Source organism: Protopterus annectens, chromosome 13.part0, assembly GCF_019279795.1.
Source record: "Protopterus annectens isolate FY-2018-M chromosome 13.part0, PAN1.0, whole genome shotgun sequence".
Lineage (NCBI taxonomy): Eukaryota > Metazoa > Chordata > Ceratodontiformes > Protopteridae > Protopterus > Protopterus annectens.
In genome coordinates this window covers 1194315265-1194340648 of record NC_056747.1, presented here as the reverse complement: position 1 = coordinate 1194340648, position 25384 = coordinate 1194315265, and the positions used below count along the sequence as shown (strand labels likewise).

At 40.3% G+C, this 25384-nt stretch overlaps 1 protein-coding gene across 1 annotated transcript in view; it reads right to left on the bottom strand.

The window, feature by feature from the left end:
• Positions 1–25384, bottom strand: part of MAP3K3 (mitogen-activated protein kinase kinase kinase 3) — a 1217405-nt gene that overhangs the window by 1082059 nt on the left and 109962 nt on the right. Inside the window, exon 3 of the mRNA XM_044055195.1 lies at positions 14366–14487. Coding sequence (XP_043911130.1) covers positions 14366–14487 — 122 coding nt within the window. The remainder of the gene's footprint in view (positions 1–14365; positions 14488–25384) is intronic.

Below are 25384 nucleotides of genomic sequence, written 5' to 3'. Positions count from 1 at the left end.
CCCAATGGAAATGCTCTCTCAAGGTATTTAGGGTTTACCAAAAGAAACATCCTCTGGAGGAGAGTCAGAAGGAATTAATTCCTCTGCATCTGAATCCTCAAACAGATAAGGGCATGTCTTCATAATCAGAAACCTCAGAGTTGTCAGACTCTTGGTCAGATAAAGCTGCTGGGGACAAGTCTCTTTCTTTTAGCAGGGGTATGCGGGCTTCCCCTAATCAGCATAAGGTCTTCCACCATTTTAAGCATTTGAGACTGAGGCATGGAAGCAGGCACTTGACCTAGGGTCATTGTTTTTTTTAGGCGTAGTTCGTACCCTGGGCCTTAAAAACTCGGTAGTTTTAGAAAGAACTGAAGACGTAAAATAAAAGTCGTCGGTTTGTGTCGAATATTGGTAGTGCAAAGAACTTTTTCAGAAGCCGGTGCCTGCACAGCAGCTCCGGACCCATCCAAGGTAGAGATATCTGCAGGTTCCGTAGTCCAAGAAGAGTCCCGAGGCATACCGGACTCTGAACGGCCCTCAGTAGCGGCCTGCAAATCCATAGAAGCGAGCATTAGGGTCTGTAAAAGCACCTCACTGAGTACCAGCGAACTGGCAACTACCTTAACAGAAGCGTCATCGGCAGTTTTGGACCTGTTCAGTCTGTCACTGTCTTTATCCTTACGTTTTTTCGGAAGATCGGTAGTCGGATGGCTTACCGAAGCCATTTCGGAATACGGAGATCGGGAACGAAAGCATTTAGCTACGATAAGGGCCCGATGATGTATAGTTCTGGCGTTGAACAAAGCACAAAACTGACAGTGAGGTACGTCGTGGTCTGGGCCTAAACAGGTGACGCAGTAAGAATGGAAATCTCGGTGTGGTATTTGCTTTCCACAGGAGAGACAATTGTTAACCTTTTCTGACATCGGTTAGAGCAAGAAAAAAGGATCCCCAACAGGGTACTTAGCTTTAGAAGACTTCAACTTCAATTTCAGAAACGAAAACTCAGGTAGCGGCCGACTGGCACACGTGCGAACCGTTTCTGCTTTGGGCTCCTCAGCAAGAAAGACTGATGTAACGGCGTTGGCTGCTTGTTTTTAGACCACTAACGACCAGTCAGTCCTGGAGCGACAGCAACCGACACAGAAATGCTAAGCCTTGGTATTCGGACCGACTGAGGGCTACCCCTGGCAAAATAACCCAAGTGTGATGACTGCAACAGTGAAACACGAATAACATCCTGTGTATTGACTCTTGGTACTTTTTAAAAAAAAAAAATAAAACTCAATGGGCTTGAGTAGGACGACACTGATATACTGATCATCGTGGATGTGAAGGATTTGTACATGGTAATCCCTCAGGACCTGGCAGTTGCATGGTTCGCGGATTATTTGAATAGGAAAGGACTGAACCAGGATCTAGTGAATCCTTAAAGAAATTATGGAAATGATCCTTAAGAATAACTTTATTTGGTTCAATGGCGAATACATTTTCAGCAGGAAGGGGTGGCAATGGGTTCGTCTGTGGGTTTCCTACTCGCCAATATTGTGATGTTGGAACAGTAGTTCAGATACATCACAGAATGTTTGTTTCAACAGTATGTTAAGCTCTATTTACACTACCTGGAGGACATATTCATTGTTTGGAAGAGGGATGAATCTGCAATAGGAGCCATTATAGATTACATCAATAACACCATTCATTTTTAAGGTTCACAAGTGATCATAATATTAGTCTCCCATATTTGCATGTTTTCCTCACCAAGGACAAGGCCAACTTGGTGGTATGCATCGAGGATACATCATAAAGCCACCAATTCCAATATTTTACCTACATTTAATCAGCTCCCGCCCTTTCTTTCAAAATAAAGCAATTGTGAAAGGCCGGCTAGTTTGTGTGGCACGGATGATGACATTGGATAATCAGTTCATGGACGAATGTGTCCTTATAAAACATATGTTTCTCAATAGGCGTTATATGGCCCCTTAGACAGACAAAATGATTCAGGAGGTCATGAGCAAAAGAAACACAGGGCATTGTGCTCCATTACTTAATGCAAGGGCAGGAATTGTCTAATCAGAAACATGAAATGGCAATACCTTTTACAACTTCTCTTATTCTGACATTCAGTTTGGATAGTGCTAATATTAGAGCTATCCTAAATAAGAACTGGCCATAGTTTCATAGTTTAGCACTAGGCTATCTGCCCTGGGGCATTTGTAAGCCTAGCCTTAGAGATGTGGCTTTCACCACCCCATGTAGTGGTACTAAGGTGTACAGAATAAATTTAGAATACTGTGCCTTTGTCTAGTAGTGACACATTGAAGACCCCCTTACTTATTAAAATTAGTTTACTGTGCCTCTGTCAAGTAGCGACACAGGGGTGACCCCCGGGGTAAACCTACGATCTCCCATCCACTCGTCAAGATTTCTCTTGAAGAGAGTCAGTGAGGGGCTCTGCCTAACATGAACTGGGATTCTGTTCCAGAGTATGGGAAGCCTCTGAGTTATGAATCTGTCCCTCCAGCATGTTCTATTCATATTTGTACTGAGGTTTAAATCTTTGGCTCTCGTGGTTCTAATGGATTTGGATTTTTTGAGGTGGAGCATGTCCATCAATTCCTGGTTGGACATGGCCTTGTATGTCAGGCACAGATCACCTCTGAGCAGGCGGTATGCTACTGAATAGAGATTATTGAGGGAAGACAAATTATTTTCAGACAATGCGGGAATGGCACCCACCTTCGTATACAGGAGGGGCCATACATTGAAGAATTTCTTTGAGAATGTTTAGTCTATTAGGAGATCCAATTTGGGGATGCCACAGTGCAGGAAATGTTCCTTCTGAAAATTTATCAGTACAGGCGATCAAATTGCTATTAGGGGCATGTCTTTTAGGATGATGGTGAAAGCGGACTGAAACTAAATCAATGGCGTACGTCACAGTATGCCAGCAGTGTGATGGTTTTTATATAGGAAAAACTGAAAGGAAAATCCGAGAATGGATCTACGAACATTTGCATGATATCAAAAAAGGTAAAGTAACTAATGCCCTTTACAAGCATAATAATGATCACCCTGGGCATACTTTCAAATTTTCAGTTTTGGAGCAGGTATATGTGGATCTGAGGGGAGGTCCACAGAAGATCAAATCAGAAGTAAGAGAAATCTTTTGGCATATTTATTAGAATGTATATAGCTGGCAGAGTATTAACGAGTAAGCCAGCATTGTACTGATGTTAAAGTTAAAAGCACTGATGAGATGAATGGATCCTGATAGTTGTGTTTGGTACTATAATTATTAATTGTTAATATCCAAGATCATGGAAAGGTCTTGTTTACGGTTTCAATTTTATTTAACTGAAATGTTTTAAGGGGGTATTTTTTGTTTGCTTCCCGGGGGAGTGTTTTAGTAGGTTTTCTATTGGCTCAAATCAATCACGTGATTTTCAGCAGGTGATGAAGTCTTAACACTGGTTTTAAAATGAAAGTGCTCATCTTATCATTTTTTTTGCGTGTAAGAGTGTTTTAATTTGATTAAATGGTTGGTTTTCTATACCAGTGCCTGGAGTCTCGTGTGTAGCATATGCCAGTTTAACTGAAATACTGAGTGAACAAACTGGTATACTGTAAGTAAAGAAATGCTTTTCTGAGCTATGATACAGAACGAGAATTGCCTAGACGCAGTAAGGCTTGCTGAGTTCAATTCTGGCAGCTGCCAAAGAAGCAATTACAAGAAAATGGAAATCAAATTCTATACTAACTGTACTATAAACACTGAATACTGTAATCCAGATAAAACAACTAGAAGTGAGATCTTTAGAAAAGGGTAGCAGCAAATTACATAGAAAGTGGGAATTGTGGGAACAATATATGAAGAATAATGTTTTGAAAGAGGAATGGTGTTTAAGGGAATGCAGGAATTGAATGAGGTTTGTAATATTTGACTGACAATGACTGCATAGATTACAAGTGATATATAACATTTGCAAATGAAAATGTCAATATGGTTTCTTTTCATTTATATAAAAAAATAACGTTGGCAAAAAAATTTTGTTAAAAGAATATATAGGAAAAGATAAAAAAAGATAGCACAAAGGCTGAGAAACTGGAAGCTCTTTTATGAATAGACAACAGTGAAAATGTTTTCAGTCCCTTTAGTTTTATACACAGGTCAGACATATTTTTATCAATCAGAGGAGAAGTTGTAGATGGCAATTAATAACAAGAGATGGATGATTTTATATGGGAGGGGAAGCATGTGAGAGTCAAGTGAGATAAAATGATCCTTGCAACAGAACAAGGTGTTTTGTGATTACCCGATTTGAACATATACTTCACAGCTACACATTTAAGGTTCCATCTACAATTCAAAGTGCAAAGGGATGATTATGAAACGGGGGGGGGGGCTCAAGAAATAAGGAGAAACTAGGGTTTTAAATGCAGATCTTTAAGGGGAAATAACAATAACCATATACAGATTACTATATTCATTGTAGTAGAAGTGCACTAAGAACTAAGTCAGCACGGGAATTTAGAAAGGAGATTCTACTGATATGGATGACTGCAATTAGGGATACAGAGAAAAGGCAAGAGGAGGCTGGAATTTACTGGAGAAAACTGGCAAATGAACCAAGATATTGTGAGCAAATAATTAGAGAGAAAAAGGGAACAGAATGGGAAAAGGTGAATAATACATTTGGACTGCATGCTACAGACTGCCTTCCCTTATTAAGGATTGATTATCAGAGTACAGGCAACATGAAAGGAATATGGGGATCCTAATTGAAAGACCAGCACTGGTAGAGGTTTTAGTAGAATCTAGAAAATAAACTGTAGTTAAAGAAGGGACAATTAGGACATGTACAATATTCCAAGACAACTAAAAGAATCAATCAGAGGAGGTTAGAAAGGATTGGGAAGAGAGAACAAATAAGCAATTCACAGAGAAACAGGGGATATATGTATAGCACCCAAATATGCAACAAAGTCTGGAAGATTTAGGATTTCTGCTTGGAAATGTTTGCATACATGTGTTTTAAGACTCCAAGCAGGTACCACAGAAGTTTTCCTTAAGTAGACTGCAAATGCTGGAGGTGTAATGGGGAAGAAAGAGGTAAATGGGAACATGTTTTTGGGATTGTAATGAATTGGCAGACTTCAAAATTTCTCTGTAGACTGCTCTGTCAGAAATACTGGGTGAACAAACTGATAAAAGTAAGGAAATTATTTTTTTCAGCTGTGATAGAGAATCAGAATTTCCTAGACATAGTAAGCCCTTGCAGAGTTTAATTCTGGTATCTGCCAAAAAAGGAAATCAAAGTATAAACCAACCGTACAAGAAGTAGTGAATACGGTAACAGAGATGAAAGAACTTTTAGTGGGATCTTTAGAAAAAAGTAAGAGCAAATTACATAAAAATGGGAATTGTGGGAACAATACAAGCATACTAATGTTTTTGAGGAGGAATTAGGTTTAAGGAACGGCAGGAATTTAATGAGCTATGTACTGTTCAAATGACTACGACTGTACACAAGATTGTGTGATTTACAGCATTTGCAACTGAAAATATGCCAATATGGTTTGTTTTCATTTATATAAATGCATGTTTGCAATGTTTGCCAACATCATTAATAATTCAATGAAGGTTTTTTTTTTTTTTTTTTAAACAAGAAACATTAGCGGCTCTGATGACAGTAGACTTATCAGAGTTAATGGCCAAGTCCCAATATAGGGACCAAACCTGAATCCAACAGCTCTTCAAACATTGACATCATCATCGTACAAGTTAAAAGCTGCAACTGCAGTACCATTCCACTGTTTCAGATTTCAGGAATTCATCTTAGGTGACTCTAAACAATAGCTACATAAATGAAAGACCTTCCAATTTAGAAAGTTACTTTATGCAGTACTACTCAGCTGTTTGAGATGGTGTGCTTCTCTCTGAGTGGGAATTCTGTGTTCTTCATTGTTTTGGTTGCAATAAATACAGTTGTAGTCAATCCTTTAGTACCCATTTCCCTTCCTAGTTTTTTGCCCCTACTTCATAAAGAATAATAAAACCTACTAATTCTTAGTCCACTCCAGTTTCCTGCTCTTCGCTATAAGTTACCACTGTCCTCCATATTTACCTTCCTTCTACTTTTCTGTGGCCACTTATCTGTCTTGCTTTGCAACAGACTGCTAAGCCTAAGTACACTACCTCTGCCATTTTAACAGTCAGCTTTTTTTTCTCTTTTGTCAGTTTACAGCATTTCTGCTGTTACTACTTCTATAACGGCTATCCACTTGCCTCCTTGGCCTCTTTCTTCCCTCTTTGGACACCCTTTTGATGCATGATTTGCATTACATTACTGCACACAACATAAACATGTCCACATACCTTTATTATACTTTGCTCGATTCCTATTCAATTACTGTTAACGATTTACCTTACTCCTTTTGATGAGACATCTGCATTCCACTGCAACGTATATGTGCACACCAATTAGCTCTTGCAACTAGAGAGTGTCTAAATTCACTCTGCACTCGTTCCACCCCTGCATCATTACTTTTAAACATCTCTTACATGCCCCTAATCTACCGTCTACACGTCTTAGACATGTAGTACACTTCAATACCAGCTATTACCTATGTGCTTAAATGGTCAGTTGCTCCTCAAGTCATTTCTAAAAAAAAACTTTTTTTTTTTTTTTTTTACAAAATACTAAAGATTTGCAGTGCCTATGCTACTAGCCTTTCTTTCTACAATAAAGTGGTGGTGAAATAATTAAACCTTTGTTATTCTGCTAACTAAAAAAAACTCATTATGATGCACAAAAAGGTTCCACTAAAAATAAGGAAAATCGCAACAACACATTACAAATCCTAATAAACTATCAATTTTTCTGTCAGGGGATATCCATTTAAATCCCAGACCCACTACTTTGTTGGTATAAAGAAAAACATGACATTTAAATAACAAATGGTCAAAAAGCCATGGGTTTCTCAAAATCCAAAAGTTACTGCAATTATTGTCATAGCATAAGAACTCCTAATAGATCACTCCATATTTTTCTACAACCTACAATTATTTTACTGACAACAAACCAGGCTCAATACAACATGGAGGTGCCATAACTATGGAAGAGAATGGACTTGAAAATAAATTGTCTTCAGCAGTTCAGCTCAATCATTATGTTTCTTTTCTCCCTACAATATGATTTGAATATTGTTTAGGTACCAGACACCTATCTGAACTTTACAAAAAACTTCCATTTCCTTGTCTGGGAACCAAAGTAAGGAAAAGCCTAACCACTTTCTCTTTAAGCTTGACTTCTCACACACTGGAAGAGGAATTTGTCTCCACCTACATGACATATCAGAAAAATAATTTTTATTTTCCAGTTGGGTACTGTCCACAATCAGCATGGCAACTACTATTACAAAAAGAAAAAAAAATGCTGTAAAAACATTTTCCAGTGTGTTTACTGTAGAGAGAAGAGAAGCAACAAACATATCTGGTTATTATCACTTGTTTGCAGAGCAGTCCTGGGAAAGGCATGAACAGTGGTAAATGCCTCAATATTTCACAGGGAAAAAATCAGACTTTTCTGTTAACTGTAAAGAAAGCTGTGATATTACCTTTAAGTCATCTTATTATCACTTAGTATAGACAACCAACGCTGCACATCAGTCTTGATTTCAGCAATAAGATGAAATAACAAGAAAATAACTTTTTCATTTGATGATGTCATAGTTTGTCCTGTGCAACATTAGTTTTTATTATGAGCATCTCATTTTGGGCATTGAAAATTATGGTAACCTTAATAATGGGCCACATTTTCTCTACAATGAGACACTTGTAAGCAGCATTTTCTGTTAACTACAACAGTTATATAGAAAGTAATGTTAGTCTTGCACACAGAACAACTGACAGGTCATGTTCAATTATTACAGTTTTGATAAACTGCTAGTATGCGGCAATATAAAAAAATCAAGAGGTAGCAATGCAACAGAATTGGGAAAATGTAATGTATGAAGGCATTTGTGCCTTGGTTTAAAAAAATAGTTTAACTTTATTTGTACCACACTTGAAAATACTTTTGAGCAAAAAAGGCAAGCTTACTGTTATGAAACATATGCGAGTCAGGATAAAAAAAAATATTTTTTTTTTTTTACTGCTGGAGATACTGGCGAGTAGCAGAACCAGTTCTCTGATGTATTAACAGTTCTTGGATTGCTACGGTAAGCTATGATTTCAGGAAGAGAGTATGGCTGAAGATGTCAGTGGTCAAAGAACTACAAAAAACCCATCAGCATCATAAACACTTTTTCCTATTTTTTCTGCAAAATGACAATCCTTACAAAATCCTGACATGTAGCTACTTTCTTTGGCTAGAACTATATAACTGCTGTGAGTAGACTTAAAACAAGCCACGAGAGAACTGTATATGGTCATTTGGGGGAGAATGCAAGCACTCCACAAAGAACGTCTGCAAGAAGCCCATGGCCCACACTGCTGCAAATTTTTTTCAATGGAATAGAACATTACTCTTGTGTCTATTATGATTCATACACAGGGGACTTCAAAATGGATTCTCGTAACAGGACAAGAAAGCACTAAAGCTCGATCACCTTAATATGGCATGCTCAGTGTTGGTCATTTTGTGGAAAAATATTACAATTCTAAAAGAAACATCTGGAATGTCCGATGTATTAAACTAATTGCAAAAACAAAGATAAAATGAAAAAATATTAGAGTTCCCAGGTGGAGCTTTCCTTTCAATGTTTCTCTTAAATTAGAGTGACAGTACTAGTGAGTTCATTCCCACCTTAACACTAATATAGCTATTACTGAAGGACCTCTAAACACTACATTGCCACTAACCTACATAATTTCACATACCATGCTGTCTATTCTTGAAACAAATCTCAAGGATAATAATCTGCAGGGATCTTAACCCCAAGAGGAATTTTTTGTCTCCAACTCCCTATAACTAGGCTACTTAATCTTCTAAATCCATCCAAACTAAAAAGAGTGTATAAGACCAAAACCAGCCATTAAAACCTCACTAACAAGTTAATTACAAACATTCCTAAAAGGATATCAAATAATAAACACTCTTAATGATCGTAGTGACTACTGCCGCGTTACACTACACTGACCACTCAAAAATCTTGCTACTCCTGCATTATATAAATTCTCCTATTCACTACCAAATAATTTTGACAGCCTGTTAAGAAGCAGAATTACTACTTGCAAAAGATATACAAGTCTACCAACTCTACCTTATTAATGTCCTGTAACTTATTGGCATTAATATAAGCGAAGTTACTGCATATAACTAAAATAACTATTAAGGCCTTTCCATTTACAATGGATCTCTGCTAATTTAAGGTCCTTAATTTAGAAGATAAATAAACCTGGGAAGAAAGCTCCTTAATACCACCAAACTATGGTAATTTCAAGAGATACAGCAAACTAACAGAAGTCAAACTAATGAATCCAGACTACATGGATTATTGGAAACAAAGTTATACATCTTGCTAACCTCAAAAAGAATTTTGGAGTACAATTAAATCCATTACCTCTAACAAAATATTCTAAAAATCTCACTCCACTTCCAACCTGTCACCTGAAATGAAAGAGGCTATCCACTATAATTACTCCACCATGCTCATTTCAACCCACTTAATCAACATAACATAAAATAATAGGTAGGGTATTTCATTTTAAGACCCTATGCTAAAAAAGGCAGAACAAAAAAAGTGTTAAAAATAACAGTCACTTTTACCACCTGCATATCAAACTATTGAGCTCAGACATTGCTTCGCTCTTCAGAACTTTAGCGCACACTTTCAACCTTTTTCTTACTGTGGAATAGGTACTCTACAACTTTAAGCAGACTTATCACAGCAATCCTAAAAAGTCCCTCAATTCCAGCTCTCCTGGAAATAGACTTTTTGTCAGCCTTTGCCCTTTTGGAAAACCCTAGAAAATCTTACATGTGAACAGATGCTAGATTATATCCAGAAATAAGACCTTGTAACTAACACATAGCATGGTTTCTGCTCCAAACACAGCACACAAACATCAGTATTCTCTAGAACCACACAAATTTATTGTAACATGGAAAGGGGCATGCTAACAGGTACTACTTTTTTGAAACTAAGAGCATGTTTAACTGTTAATCAACAACCAACTTCTGCTTAAACACGCAAGACTGTGGATTCTCCCTAGTAGTAGCCTAATGGTTTAAGTACTATCTATCCAACAGATCTTAGAATTACTAGCTAAAATACCCTCTCTGCAATAGGTTTAAATTGCGTCAACCAGTTAAAATATATACGGACTACTTTTAAACAGTACTCATTTTTTACAATCACATTGAGAAGGACAAGACTAAAGTTGTTTAATAATTTAAGGTCGGCTACAGTATCTCAAATCTACTTATCTTTGAAGCTCTGTAACAGTCATCAATGACCAGAGTATACATCATCTAACCAATGCTTTTCTAATCGAGCAAAACACTATTCCCATTAGGGGAAATACTAAAATTCTCTCTCTGGTTTAAGGACACTCCAAATGTAGAAACTGAACTGACTACCAGTTATGTAAAGACCATACACTGAAAGTTCATTAAAAATGTAACTAAAATTAAATACTTCAGTGTTGTACAAGGCAACTTCTACCCAGAGGGGGTGGACGAGCTGGAGGCTTTGGCCGCAGTACCCCTTACCCAACATATCAATTCATGGGTTACACAACCTTAGTGAAGATTAAGAACTTTTAGTTAAATAGCCTATCACTAAAATGACACTCATTTAGTATGCAAATATTGGACAGCTCCACCCTTCCATAGAAAAAGTACAGTTGTGTACACTTATCATAAATGTAGATATTCGAGTGTATTCACTGTTGCAGTCATCATATTGCGGATGTCTCTACCTTGGATGGGTCTGGAGCCACTGTGCAGACACCGGCTTCTGAGGGTGCATTCAGGCCTATAGACTTGCATTTTAAACCAATGCCATCTTCTTCATCCAAGCCTAAAACTCGACCCACGCCTAGAAAACAGCCATCCAAACCGCATGCTCAGGCCCATACACCTAAAAAACAAATGCTTAGAATGGCTGAAGACCTTATTACCTTAATTAGGGGAAGCCAGCCTTCCCCCTCTAAGAGACCTAGAACTGATTCTTCTGATCAGGAATCTGATTTTTCTGTTTCTTCCGATTACCAGGATTTGCCCTTATCTACCTAAGAGGATTCTGATGCAGAGGATTCCATTCTCTCTGCTTCCCCTCCAGAGGATTTTTCTTTTGGTGAAACCTTTCATACTCCTGGGGAGCATTTCCACTGGGAAAGCCAGGATTACTCTGACTCCAAAAAGAGGCTTAGGGAATTCTTACTCCTCCCTCAACACAGGCCTTTAGCTATTCCTCCTGTAGTGGACATTGTAGATGATGCCTACTTGGAATCTAGCCTTTCCCCAGACACTTTACCTCCTGCTCCTAGAAAACCTGACGGGTATTAGAGAGTACCCGACTCTCACAAGTTCCTCTTCAAGAATCCTACTGCGGATCCAGAGACCATTTCCCAAGGACCAAAGGGCATTAAGGTTACTGCTGCCAAAAACTCAACGCCTTCTGATAGGGATTCTACAGCCTTGGACAGACGGGGTAAGACAGTATATACTTTTGCTACTTTGGCCATTACGGCTTTAAATTGCCAGTTTCATATGTTAAAATACCAGCAGCATATTATGGGACTACTTAAACAGAAAATGATGTTGATTCCTGACTGTACTGAACACAAAGAATTACGGGATTTAGTGCATTCTGCAGAACAAGTTGGTAAACATACTTTGCAGTGTGGTTTTGACTCTTTAGAAGCATCTTGCAGGGCTGCTTGTCACTGGGTCTGTACTTAGAAGGCATGCTTGGCTTAAGGAGCAAAACTTGCCAGATTATGTTAAAGCTAAATTACTGGATGCTCCCTTAAACCGTGACCACCTGTTTGGCAACAAAGCAGAAGTCGTCCTCAAAAAGATTGAGGAAAAAGCTAAATCTATGCAAACTGTTAAAGATTTCCTGCAAGTACAGCCTCCCAGATTTAGTAGGCATTGGCCTTCAAAGAACTGGTCCTTTCCAGCCTCTTCCAGGACTTCTCAGTCCATACCCAGGAACAGCAGACCACCTAGGTTACAGTCTCAGGCTACGCACAGGCCTAAGCAGTGGGGGGCTCCCACTTCCAAAGCAGGGAGTAGTAATACACCCCCTTATGGGAAAATGGCACAATGACTTAACCTTAACCCTTCCAAGCCTTACTCAGCTGCCTGCTCCCTTAGGAGGAAAGCTTGCCCTACATGCAAAAAACTGGGAACTCATTACCCAGGACAAATGGGCTTTGAATATAGTTTCCCAAGGATACAGATTCCACTCCCATACCCTACCAACCCCAAATGGTTGGCCAGACCTACCCCCAAATCAGTGGGCAGAGGCTTAACAGCAGGTTCTCCCTCTCCTAAGTGTCAGGGCTATTCAACCTGTCCCAGCAGAAAAGGGACAAGGTTTTTATTCAAGAAATTTCCTGGTACCGAAAAAAGACAGCTCCTGGCGTCCTATCCTGGACCTCTCTATCCTAAACACCTTTTTGGTAATCCCAAAATTCAAGATGCTAACACTTCAACAGCCGCTTTCTATGCTAGGCAAAGATGCCAAGTTGGCAACTTAGACTTAAAGGAAGCTTACTTGTACATTCCAATAAGGGAGACTTGCAGGAAATACCTACGCTTCTGGGCAGGCTCAATGCACTATCAGTTCTTTGCACTTCCCTTTGGCTTATCTACTGTGCCCAGGGTATTCACAAAGTGTATAGCTCCAGCCATTACATTTTGCAGGCAAAGAAATATTCTTGGACGATTGTCTGATTCAGGCAGAAAGCCAGGAATTGCTATTAAAACATCTGGCATTCGTAAAAAAACTTCTAAATTCACTGGGGTTACACCATAAACAAAAATAAATCTCACCTAGTACCCTGCCAACAAATTGTATTCCTGGGAGCAAGCTTGAATACAACTTCCCAGATGGCTTTCCTCACTCCAGAGAAACAAGTTTATTTGACAACCTACTTCAGACTACTGGCCACAAAGACCCAGCTATCTGCAAGGAAAATTCTGCAAGCCCTGGGGGTTCATGGCCTCTTGCATTCTACTAATTCCATATGCAAGACTGCATATGAGGAACCTACAATGGTATCTTAAAAAGCCTATGGTGTCAACATTCTCAGGACCTGGAATCAATGATTCCTTTCATTCCTTGGATAAAGACAGAGTTCCTTTGGTGGGCAGAAGCCTGCTACCACAACAAGGGGCTCCCTTTCACTCTACCCCCTACCACCCAAACCCTAACAGAGGCATCAGACTATGCATGGGGGGCTCACTTGGCAGGGCAGTGCATACAGGGCAAATGGAACCAGAGACAGATGCACCTGCATATCAACCAAAAAGAAATGTTAGCTGTACAGAATTCCCAGACAGCCTTCAAGGACCACATTCTTCCAGGACAATTATTGGTAAAGACACACAACACCAAAGTTATGTGGTACATAAACAAGCAGGGGAGAAACCCACTCGTACCCTCTCTGCAGACTAGCCGTGGCTCTGTGGAACACAGCCTTTAGCTACCAAGTGCACTTACAAGCTCAATTCCTGCCAGGAAAGCTAAATTCACTGGCAGATGACCTAAGCAAAAATCTCATGGACCCACACGAGTGGAAACTGGAACCAGAAATACTTAATCTCTTGAGGAACAAATGGGGGACTCCAGAGATGGACATGTTTGCCTCCCCTCAGAACAAAGACAACACAGTTTTAGTCAAAAAGAAACTAAGTTGGCTAAATGGTATAGAGGGATAAAGTCCTGATGGTGACACTGACAACGCAGTCAATTAGCAACTCAGATGCACCTAGAGCTGCCAAAGGAGGGGAAAGTGTGCAACTTAGGTTAGCCATCACCCTGGGAGATGTTCCAGCCCACTGCAAAACCTGCAATTTACTGTGAAAACACAGAGGAGCACAGCAAGCAGAGAAGTGTAGGTTATACTAGACTCAATTGAATGGCACCTCCATGCTGCAACCAATACACACTCCCCACTACCACCCAGTGTGTTAATGGAGCATGTGAAAACAGTAACAAACAAGTGTTTAAGGAGAATCTCTTGATGGCTACCTGGAAGAGGTCCACATGGTCAGCAATCATGGGGAGCAAAGAGAAAAATGTCACACGGGTTTTCTAGAAATCTTGCAAACATGACTGTATGAGGAAGACTGCCACTGTATTAAACATACAATTGACATGTTTTAATGAAAACATTAAAAATGAGAAAAAAAAGAAGCACCTGTTTATTACAGTGGCTATTAGGCTTATTCTTCACACTGTCATAATCTGAAGGCCGATGACGTTTGCGTAACTGCAAGGCAACAAGATCATTCATGATAGAGTTCAATGCCTCTTGTTCATCTGAGAGAAAAAAAAAAAGTTAAATCAGCACAATACAATGACACTTGGCCATTTGCACCTTATATAAACATATATACTTTTCCAGCGCTTGATTTTTTTTGAGTATTATCATAGTTACTAATAATTTTAAGAAATAAACAGTAAAAGCTGAAATTAGCTTAATTTCTACCATCTGAAGTAAACATTTACAAGGTGACAGCTCTCGTACTCAAAATGTTTTCACTGTACTTAATCTCATTATGCCAGTGTTGCTCGTCTTCAGCCAGGATATGGTTGAAAAGCATGACTAATGGATCAGTCCATGTAAACAAGTAACACGTTAATAAAAATGAAAAGCTTTCTCTCATAACTGCAGAACTACTACTTTCACTTCTCCCCATTTAAAAATCACAGTTGTGTAAAATCTTACAACAGCAGATGTCTTTCTCTTCACTGCTACAGTACCCATAATCTAAGGGATCTCCTGCCAAGGATAGCCCATCTTCTAGCCAGGATACCAAAGCCTTTACTAATTACAAGTGTCATACATCACACATACACACTCCCTGCACAAGGTGTAGGGCATGAAGGTGATGTATGGGTGCACACTTGGAAATTAAAAAGCACAGGAGGAATAGTAGTCCTCTTGGGACAAGGAAAACAAGTGAATAGGGAGAGACAGGAGAAGAGACCCTCGGCTAAGAGGGCAAGAAAGAATAGGCTAGAGCAGTGTGGGCAGGAGAAAGGAAGTGAATACTGCAACAGTGAAGAGAAGGTAAGATTTTACAATTGTACTAGATCCTTCTGCGGTGGTGGTGCTGCGGTAACGTTGTCGCCTCACAGTTAGACGTTGCCCGTTCAATTCTAAGAGCGTCTTCAGTGTAGCGACATGTGTGAATGGGCGTTCCTTCATTGAAGGTTGTGCGTTAGGCCCAGCAAGCCAGTACGTAAAAAAATCTACTGCCAATCATTAGCAGACCGGAGTTCCGCTGTGGCGACCCCTAACCGGGAAAAGCCGAAAGACACAAACAAAAACTATATCCTTCTGTATCAGTGTTGCAGTATTCATAACCTAAGGGAGAGTACAAAAGCTGAAGAGGAAGCCTGGGAGGAGGAAGGCCTGGAAAAGCCCTCCAGAAACCCATGTAAGATAGCCCTGGAAATTACATCCAACTTGTAATGCATAGTGAAATTTTGAACAGAGGACCAACTAGTAGCCTCAAGTTTGGAACTGGTATTCAGCCTCTTGAAAAAAGCACCAGAGGAGGCAACAACCCTGGTAGAATGAGCCTTTAATGACAAGAAAAGACTTTACCATAAAAAAAAAAAAAACCTACAATAAAAAGAAATGGCCTCAGAAATCCAGGAAGAGATTATTTAGAAACAACAAAACTCAAAAGACCTGGAATGAAAGGAAACAAACAGCTGCTTAGATTTGTGAATAACTGATTTTATCTAAATATCTGACCCGTTTCTGCAAATCCAAGATATGAAAAAAAACACTCAATGGCAGACTGTGGAGAACAAACAAAAGGAAGGAAGGAAGATGAATAAACTGATTAAGGGACATCTCTTGCTGGCCAACTTGGACATAAAAGATTTAATACGAAGAGACACCCAGTCTCTGTGGAAAACTAAGAAAGTAGAACAGCCATGAGAGCCTGAAGTTTAGACACTGTCTTGGCTGAAGTAAGAGCCAAAGAAGTACAGTCTTCCAAGAACAATGTTGTAAGGAAGATGAAGAAGCAGGCTCAAAAGGAGCCAGAGTCAATTTTTCAAGTACAAAACTGAGGTCTCAGGAAGATGGAACAGGCTTCCTGGGAGGCCTGATATGAAGGATGCTTTTAACAAGTTGTCCGACTTCAGATATAGAAGCCAGAGGAAGAGTCAAGGACAGACAAGTAGACAATGCGAACAGGTGAACTTTAACTGAAGAATATGCTAACCCAGCATGGAGCAGATCACACACACAAGAGAGAACAAGAGGAAGCACCACAGATAGAGGACACTGATGGACAGAGGGGCAATCAGACAGAAAATCCTTTCCATATGAATGTTTGATTTCCTGGTAGTGGGTTTCCAGGCCTCCTGCAGAACGCAAAGCACGTCCTCCGAAAAGAGGTACCGGAAAGGGATCACAATCCTATCATCCACAGCATCAGTTGAAAGTCTGGATGGATAACAGACCCCTTTGTCTTGCATGTGAAGATACACCAGGTGAGGTAACTTGTGGTGATTGCCTCTGGCAAAGTGAGAAAGAAGGGAGAACCAATGCGGTCTGGGCCAAAAGGGAGATACTAGCTAAATTATGAGAGAGTCCTTTTAGATCTTGTGCAGAACTAAATGGTAATGGAGGAAGGGGGGGAAAGGCACACTGAAACATACCCTTGAAAGGAACAGACACGGCGTCTACTTTCCAAACCAGAGGACTTGGACTCTGAAAAAGAGTAAGAGGAAGTTGTCTGTTCAGAGTAGAAGCAAAAAGATAAACAATGTCAAGGAGCACCTCTATGTGAAGCATTCACTCATGAGCTTGTATGGTGGACCTCCTCAAGGAGTCTGCCACTACATTATTCCCTGGGAGCATAAACTGCCAGAAGAGTTGCTTGATACTGGACAGCTAGACCCCAGACCTGAATAGTTACTCTGCAAAGATAGAACCTTGCACCCCCTTGCTTGTTGACATATCACATCACTGTGGCATGGTCTGTGAAAATTTTGAACAGCCCAGGATTAAAGATGAAATAAAAAGCCTGAAGAGCTAGAAGTAGAGCCCTCATATGTCCTTTATAATGATGTGGTCTGACCTCTGATGAAGAGGCCAGATACCCTGAACCTTGAGAGAGCCACAGCAGGCTTCCCATCCTCAGTCTGAGGTATCTGTAAAAAGAGTTCTTGGATCAGGAACGAAACTTGGAAAGGAAGCCCCCAGGGTTGATAAAACTTGATGAATCCACCACTGAAGCTCAAACTTGAGACAGGGAAGGAAGAGTACAGGGAAGTCCAGGGGTGGCAATGTTGGAGCCACACTGACTAGAGGTACCACTGAAGTTTTCTCAAGTGAAGCCTTGCCAGACGGAGCATGGGAATGATGAAAGCCATAAACACAAGGACCGTGAGAAATTCTCTAGCCATGACTGAAGCTAGAGGAAGAGACCACCAGAAAAAGGCAGTGAGAGACATGGCCTTGGGGGCAGGCAGAGATGCCAATATGGGAATAGTCTGAAGTCTGCAACCAAAGAAAATATTACCCCAGAAAGGTGTCAGAACTGATATCGAAGTTTATGGTGAACCACAAGCTCTGTAACAGGGAAATAGTAAACTTAAAAATCTTGAAGTAGAGTGTTGGGGGAAGATTGATAGAGCAGATCGTCCGGTTAGAGAAAGATATAAACTCCTCTCATCCTGCAAAAGGCAATGACAGGAGCAAGGCATTTGGTGAATACCCCTGGGGCAGCAGAGAGGCCAAAGGGCAAAGCAGAGAACTTAAAATGCAAGGAAGAAAATTCCCTAAAAATGGGATGGATTGGGATATGAAGGCAGGAAGAGAGACCAAAAAGGCCTGAGGTAAGAGGAGAAAGGATGTCTAAAGAGGCATATGAAAGGAAGGAATTTAGAAAAAGGTACTGAGCTGGGAAAGATCCAAAATTGGTCTCCAACTGCACTACTTTCAGGGAACCAAAAACATTCTGGAATAAAAATCCCTCCCTACCTGGACAGGAGGCACAGCCTGAACAATGTTCTGGACCAAAAGAGAATAGAAGACCTCTGGGAAAAGATGCTGTTCCCGCAGAGGTTAAGGGATGTCCTAAAGGGAGGCAAGGACTTCCAAACCATGAATTCTCCCTGGCAGATGGACAAACCAAAAAGTCTGCTGTGATCTTTAATAAATTTGGAACGGACGGGGAACACAGAGGGATAAAGGGACCTGGCCAAGGGAAAGGGGAGGCAAACTGTCAAATGGAATCCGGCTTACCCTTAAAAGCAGGTTTCTGGGGGTAGGGGTTTGAGTATTCTTAGCAGGAGGCACATGTCTAGAACCCTTTTTCCCTTAGGTGGAAGGTAAGCCTGCCTATGAACAAAAAGCAGATTTGGAGGAATAATTCTTCTAAAACTAATGAGCAGGAGAAACAAAACTACGTTTCAACTCCTGCAAGGATTTAACCTTACCCTGGTCAAGGGCAACTGCAGGAGCATGCAACAGTTTGGCCTTAATGTCATTAGGCAAAGAATGAAGATGAAGTCAATAGTAACAAGACATAATTGACCCAAAAGCAGCAGCCCTGGAGGGGGCATAAGCTGCAATGCAGTTGCATTTGATACAATAGCAAGCAATCTGAAAGGCACAGCCCAACAGGGAAACAGCAGAAGCCTTTACCTCTGAGTCAGGAAGGTCAGAAACCACTTCAGAACCTGAGAAAGGAGGGTCAAAACAAACCTGGTTATGAGTCTGGCAGTTAATGGCCTGAAAGGATAAAATGGCATCAGTGTAAACCTTTTGCCCAGCCTCTCCATAGCTTTGCTATCCTTATTTGAAGGTAGCAACTTGGGAGGTCAACAACCTGGAGGGCTTGTCCGAAGAGATTGACATTACAAAACGGTCAGAAGAAGGGCATTTCTAAAGAAATTTACATTAATCAGACCCCTTGTAAAATCTATCAGATTTCTTGGATGCAGTGGGCTAACAATCAGGGGCAACAGAAGCTGATGAAAAGGTATACAGGACAGCCAGAACAGGGGGAAGAACACATGAAAGCTTAAGAGACTCCATTTGAAAGACCTCATAATTCCTTTTCTGAATATCAGAGACTTGAGAACAATCCAAAGGGGAATTTGTACTAAGGAAATCATCTTCCTCTGAACCATAGTCCAAGGGGGAAGGAATGTGAAAAGAGCAAGTCAGGGGCTCTTCCCCCAAATCCAGATCCTCATCTGAAGAATCTGTTCCCAAAGTCTTTTAAGATGCGTGGAAGATCAGGAAGGGGGCAGGCACCAACACCTCTCCAAGAGGCTTTAAAGCCATTAAAGCATTAAATACCCCCCCTACCAGAGTAAAATCCTGTCATTTACATTGAGGATCCTCAAAAAAAAAAAGTACGCACAAAACACCCTTGGAGGATCAGATCCCTGGTGACATTCAGTAAGCACAATAAGAATCTCCTACCCAAGTAAAATCTGTTGAATCTCCCTGGGTCCTTCTGAGATAATCAGCCAAAATTCCCCTTCAACATTAGAAGCAGACATCTGCAAAGCATCTGAGGAATTGCGAGATGTCAGATCCATATCAGCCTCAGAGGCAGAGAAATCAGAGACCACCACCAGATGATCCTCTACGCTTTCACTAGCCTCAAGAGAGATGTCCAGGGAAACTGGAGCAGCTGTATCAGACCCATGCTTTTTGGCCTTTTTCTTGGCAGACAGCTGACCCTTGGAACAGGAAGACTCCACCATACCACTTTGAGCCAAATGCTTAAAAAAGAAGTTATGTACTCACCATAACGTTCCATCTGTGTTGTCCATTTTCATTCTTCTCAACGGATTGGTTCGGATCCAATCCTGCGGATCTGACTCGGCCATTGATAAAGTTCGTGGCAACCAAAAACTCTCTAAGCTTCTACCTTACCAAGAATTCACCAACCCCAACTACCTCAAATCTTGTTTCCTGCCTCAGTAAAGTAAAAGATGAAAATCATCATGGAGAAGTTATTATCTGGAGTTTATGTAAATAATGACATAGGTCTTCTAAACAAACACTCTCTTCTGGAAGCCTTAAGGATGAGGATTGGTGGGAGGGGAGCGGAGGAAGAATAAAAATGGACACCACAAATGAAACATTATGGTGAGTATATAACTTCTTTACCAAATGTTGTCAATTTTCATTCTGTCCTCAACTGATGGGACAGAGTCCTCAGCTACCTAACTTTCAGGGAGGACTCAAGGAAGGATATTCCTGAGCACCATAGAACCAAAATATGCCCTTCTTCTGGAGACCAAACCTAATTTGTAATGAGTACTAAAGGTACGGGGAGTAGCCCACGTAGCTGCTGCACAAATCATCCATGAACATTCAGGATTGAAAAACTGAGACGTTGCCATGGATCTGGTGGAATGGGCCGCAATGCCCAATTTGTTATACACAAAGGAAATGCAATTTGTTATCCATCTAGAGACACAGTAACTTTACCGATTTACCCAGTATTGGTTCTGCATCTGAAACTAATAACTGGTCAGAATTTGTGATGTTTTTAGTCTTATGTAAGTAAAAACACAACTCTCTATGAACATCTAGCAAGCGTAACACATACTCTCCTTTGTCAGAAAATCTGGGAAAGAATACTGGCAAATTAACAGATTAATTTATACTGGATTCTGACACCACCTTTGAAAGAAAAGATAGGTTGGTATGCAAGGTAACTGTCTTTATGGAAAATCACATATGGAGGTTTTGAGCACAGTGCTTGGATCTCAGTAGCCATTAGCTCTGCCTGAAGAATTTCTAAGAAAATTAATTTTCCATGAAAGATAGTGGAGTTTATATGTTGCAGAGGGTTCAAAAGGAGACTGTGTAAGAGACTGCTGCACAGGCTTTAGGTCCCAAGGGGGAGTAGGATCTTTAAAGGAGGGACTTAAGTGTAGAGTGCCTTTAAAAATGCTTTGCTCAACTTAAGAGGACGCTACAGAACTATTTATTCAAACATGAACATTTGAAATCACTGTTAAATGCATTTTAACAGTAGAAAAACTAGCTCCTACTTCAAAAGATGCACTAGACATTCCAAGATATTATCAATGGGGGCTGTGAAGAGTTAAATATTATGTTTCTGAGGACAAAAAACAAATCTCTTCCATTTGCTGGAGTAGTTTCCTGGAAAAACAATTATGGGAGGACAAAAGAATATGACAGACAGGAGAAGAGAGCATAGGTTGTCTAGCTATTAAACAGAACTGAAAGAACCAGACAGCCCAGCCTGAGATGTACTATGTCTAGATGTATCATGCTTGCTGGGTGAGACAGGAGGTCCAAAGTTGGATCCAAAAACCAAGGTGGTTTAATCAGGTGAGGCCAAAGAAAAGGAAACCAAATCTGTTGAGGCCAATAAGGGACAAGGAGGATGACCTTGCTCCTCAACCTTGCAGCTTTCTGAAGAAATCTGGGAATTACTGGAGTAGGAAGATATGCATAAAGTAGAACGGAGGCCAATCATGAAGAACAGCATCCTTTGGGGATTACCCCAGTGATGGAATTAGGGCAAAGTAGCTGCTGCATTTGTCATTCAGATGGGACGCAATAGATCGCTGCAAGGCTGGCCCCGCTATCTGAATACCATGGCTGCAATCTTTTTTTTTAGGGAGCATTCATGAGGAAGAAGAACGCACCTGCTGAATTTGTGTGTCATCATACTGGACTTCCCTGGAATGTGCGTTGCTAAAAGAAAGTGGCTGGAAGAGATCACCCACTGCCACACACTGAGAGCTTCTCGTCACAACAGGTAGGATTTGGTTCCTACTTGTTTGTAAATTTACCAGACGACCGACTTGTCCAACTGTACTGCAATCATTCCCAAAGGGAGAGCATTATGAAATGCCTGCAACGCTAACAGTACTGCTCTCATCTCTAGGACATTTATATACAAATTGGCCTCCTGGGGGGGGGGACCAAGTGCCTTGGACAGTTTCCCCAGATAATGCTCCCCCACCCAAGCTGGGAAGAATCTGTGTCACTAGGGTCTTGGGTGGAGGGGGAATGAATGGATGACCTTCTAGAATTTCGCCTGAATGAATCCCCCACTTGAGAACTCTCTTGCAGATGTGAGTTACTCTAATCTTTTCAGACAAACGCTGGTTAAGAATCAACCACTGCAGAGAAAACATTCACTGAAGTCTCATATAAAATGTTGCAAGTAGCACCAACGTTATTACTGCTGCGATTGATCCCAGAGCCTTGAAGTACCAGGTGGGCTGAAACTGATGTACTGCAGATTATCTTTTTGACTTGGAATCTTATACTCTGAACTCTCAGTAATGGAAAGGAAGCAATTGTTTTATTGTACTGAGAAATGCTCCTATAAACTCAGAGATGGTTGCAGATGAGATTTGTTGTAATTTACAGTTATCCCCAGAAAAGAGTAAGTTTGCAGAACCTGGTCTATATGTATATCTATATCTCTCTCCCTACCTCCTACTCTAAATCATTTTATGCTTGTTGTTCTTTTCTCCCTTACTATTCTTTTTCTTTCATCCTTCTAAGCCCTGTCTATATCTCCTTCCCATAGTCCTTTCAATCCTCTACCTAGCTCTCATTCACTACCTCCACTTCTTCTAAGCGTCCCCTTAATCTCTCCCTGAATTGCGTCTCTTCTAATTCTCTCATCCTTTTATTTACCCTTACCCTCAGTATAACCTTATCTGTCTTCTCTTCTCCTGCCTCCTGCCCTTGACTACTACCTTACTGATTGTTTTTCTCCCACTGCTCTCGCCTTACTGGTGTCTGCCCCGCTACTCTCCCCTCCCTACCCCCAATTCCCACCCACCCCCAGGGGTCCTTAACTTATACCTCACTCAACACTCCCCCTATTTCTCTTAACCTATCTCCATCCTTCAAATTACTAGGCCTCTCCCTTTAACTTGTATCTCTTTTTTCACTCCCCTCCTCTTGCTCCACCTATCTCAAAACACTATCTCTAGAACAATCTCCCAACTCTTTCATTATCTCTAGAACAATCTCCCAACTCTTTCATTACCTATTTAACTCAATCTCTTTCTCCCTCTCCTTCTATTTCTCCTTTTACCTTGCCTTACCACACTTTGTACTTGCTATCTCCAGTATCTACCTGTTAATTTCAAACTCTTCTTATCTCATATTGCCTTTTCTTTTTTGTTTCTTTTCCCTCAAAACCCTACTCTGTAAGTTGGCACATTTCTACTTACTCTTAGAACTGACCTACTCTCACAAACTACATTCATCTGATACTTACTCACTACCATGTCTCCAACACACAAAGCTTTTTTCATATATATCCTACTCTTTACCACTACTATAGCCTCCCTTATCCATACCTTATTTTATCACCTTCTTTGAAAACATTACTTTACATGAACAAAACCTTCATCTCCAGCAAACTTTACCATCCTCTTTTTTCAACACCCTTAATCATAGTAACATAACCTGTACCTCTAACTATCTACTACCAAAATACCACAGAACAACTCATGTCACATTCTACTTAGACAAAAAGAATTTTAATAACTCACTAAAGATCCTTAAATTCCTATTCTATCCCCAGCACTACCTCCTCCTACACGGGGATGTTCATCCTAACGCTGGTCCAAATACCAAGAATAAATTTAACCTAAATAATATTCCTTCACCTACACCTTCATCATGTACTAAAGCAGCTAACTCCCTTCGAATAGCTCACCTTAATATTAGAAGTATAAATAACAAATTACACCACCTACATTCACTCCTGGACTTGCACTCATTTGATATTCTATGTCTTACAGAAACCTGGCTAAAACCCTCTACTCAAGACCAGGAAATTACCCCTCCTGGCTATAACATACTAAGATGTGACCGCATAAAGAAGAAAGGCGGAGGTATAGCCATTATCTATAAATCTAATCTCCAAGTTACCCTCTATAATGAACTTCCATCGCTAGACTCCAAATCTGAAATATTATCTACCAAACTCCAAATGAACAACAACAAATCTATCTACCTAATTTGTATATATCTTCCCCCTGGAAACAATACTCATATTCTAAAAAACTTACTTAGTTCACTTTCTAACCAACTACCCCAAGAAACCATTATACTTGGTGACTTTAACATTGACTGGATAACCTGTTCATCCCAGCACCCTACTAACCACATAAATCTCTATGGATTCTCTCAATTAATAACCACTCCAACTAGAATCCATAAACCTAATAGGAAAGAAACAACTCTTGACTGGACCCTTATTAATAACCACCCTAGCATTTATACTCCAGGAACCCTTCCTGATAATATTAGTGACCATATGCTTACATATGTCATTAGACAAAAATTGCATATCCCAACTACTCAAACTCAATACATCCCGCTCAAAAAATTCTTCAACCCTGATAATTTCCTGAATGAATTGCAAGCATGTGACTGGTCTCCACTGACTCACCTTGCACTTAATGAGGCAGTGACCTACTTTAACACCAACTTTCTACAAATCCTAGACTATCACGCTCCTGTTTGCTCTACTAGGATAAGATCCAAATCTGCCCCATGGCTAACTAAACAAACTAAGCAAAAAATGATCCTAAGAAATAAAATATGGGCCAAATGGAGAGCTACCAAATGTCCATCTGATCACCTCCTCTTTAAACAATTAAGAAATGCCACCAAGAAAGATACTCTTAGAGACAAAAAGGAATTTTATCTTCACCTTCAACAAACCAGTCAACAAACCCCTCAAAAATTTTGGTCAGGTATTAATAAACTTCTTAAACCAGGACATTCAACTACTCCTACCCCTTCAGGCTTCAACCTCAACAATTCCACCCAGATCCCAGATGCCTTTAACAATTATTTTACAGAAGCCATTCAAACCCTAGCTAATTCATTACCCACACCTACTGCTTCCTTACCAAATACCTCTAAAACCTCATCTAATATCTTTCATATTCAACCTGTCGCTACATCTCTTATTTATAAGCTTCTCAAAAAACTTAAACCTTGCACCCCATCTGCTGACCAACTCCCATCTGAATACCTACAAATTGCTGCAAAAGCTATAGACTACCCCATATCCATACTTATTAACAGGACTATCTCTGAAGGAAAAATCCCTACCTTATGGAAAATATCTCACATAATTCCTCTACATAAAGGGGGCTCTTCTACTGAGCTTTCAAACTTTCGCCCTATTGCCTTCCTCTTTCC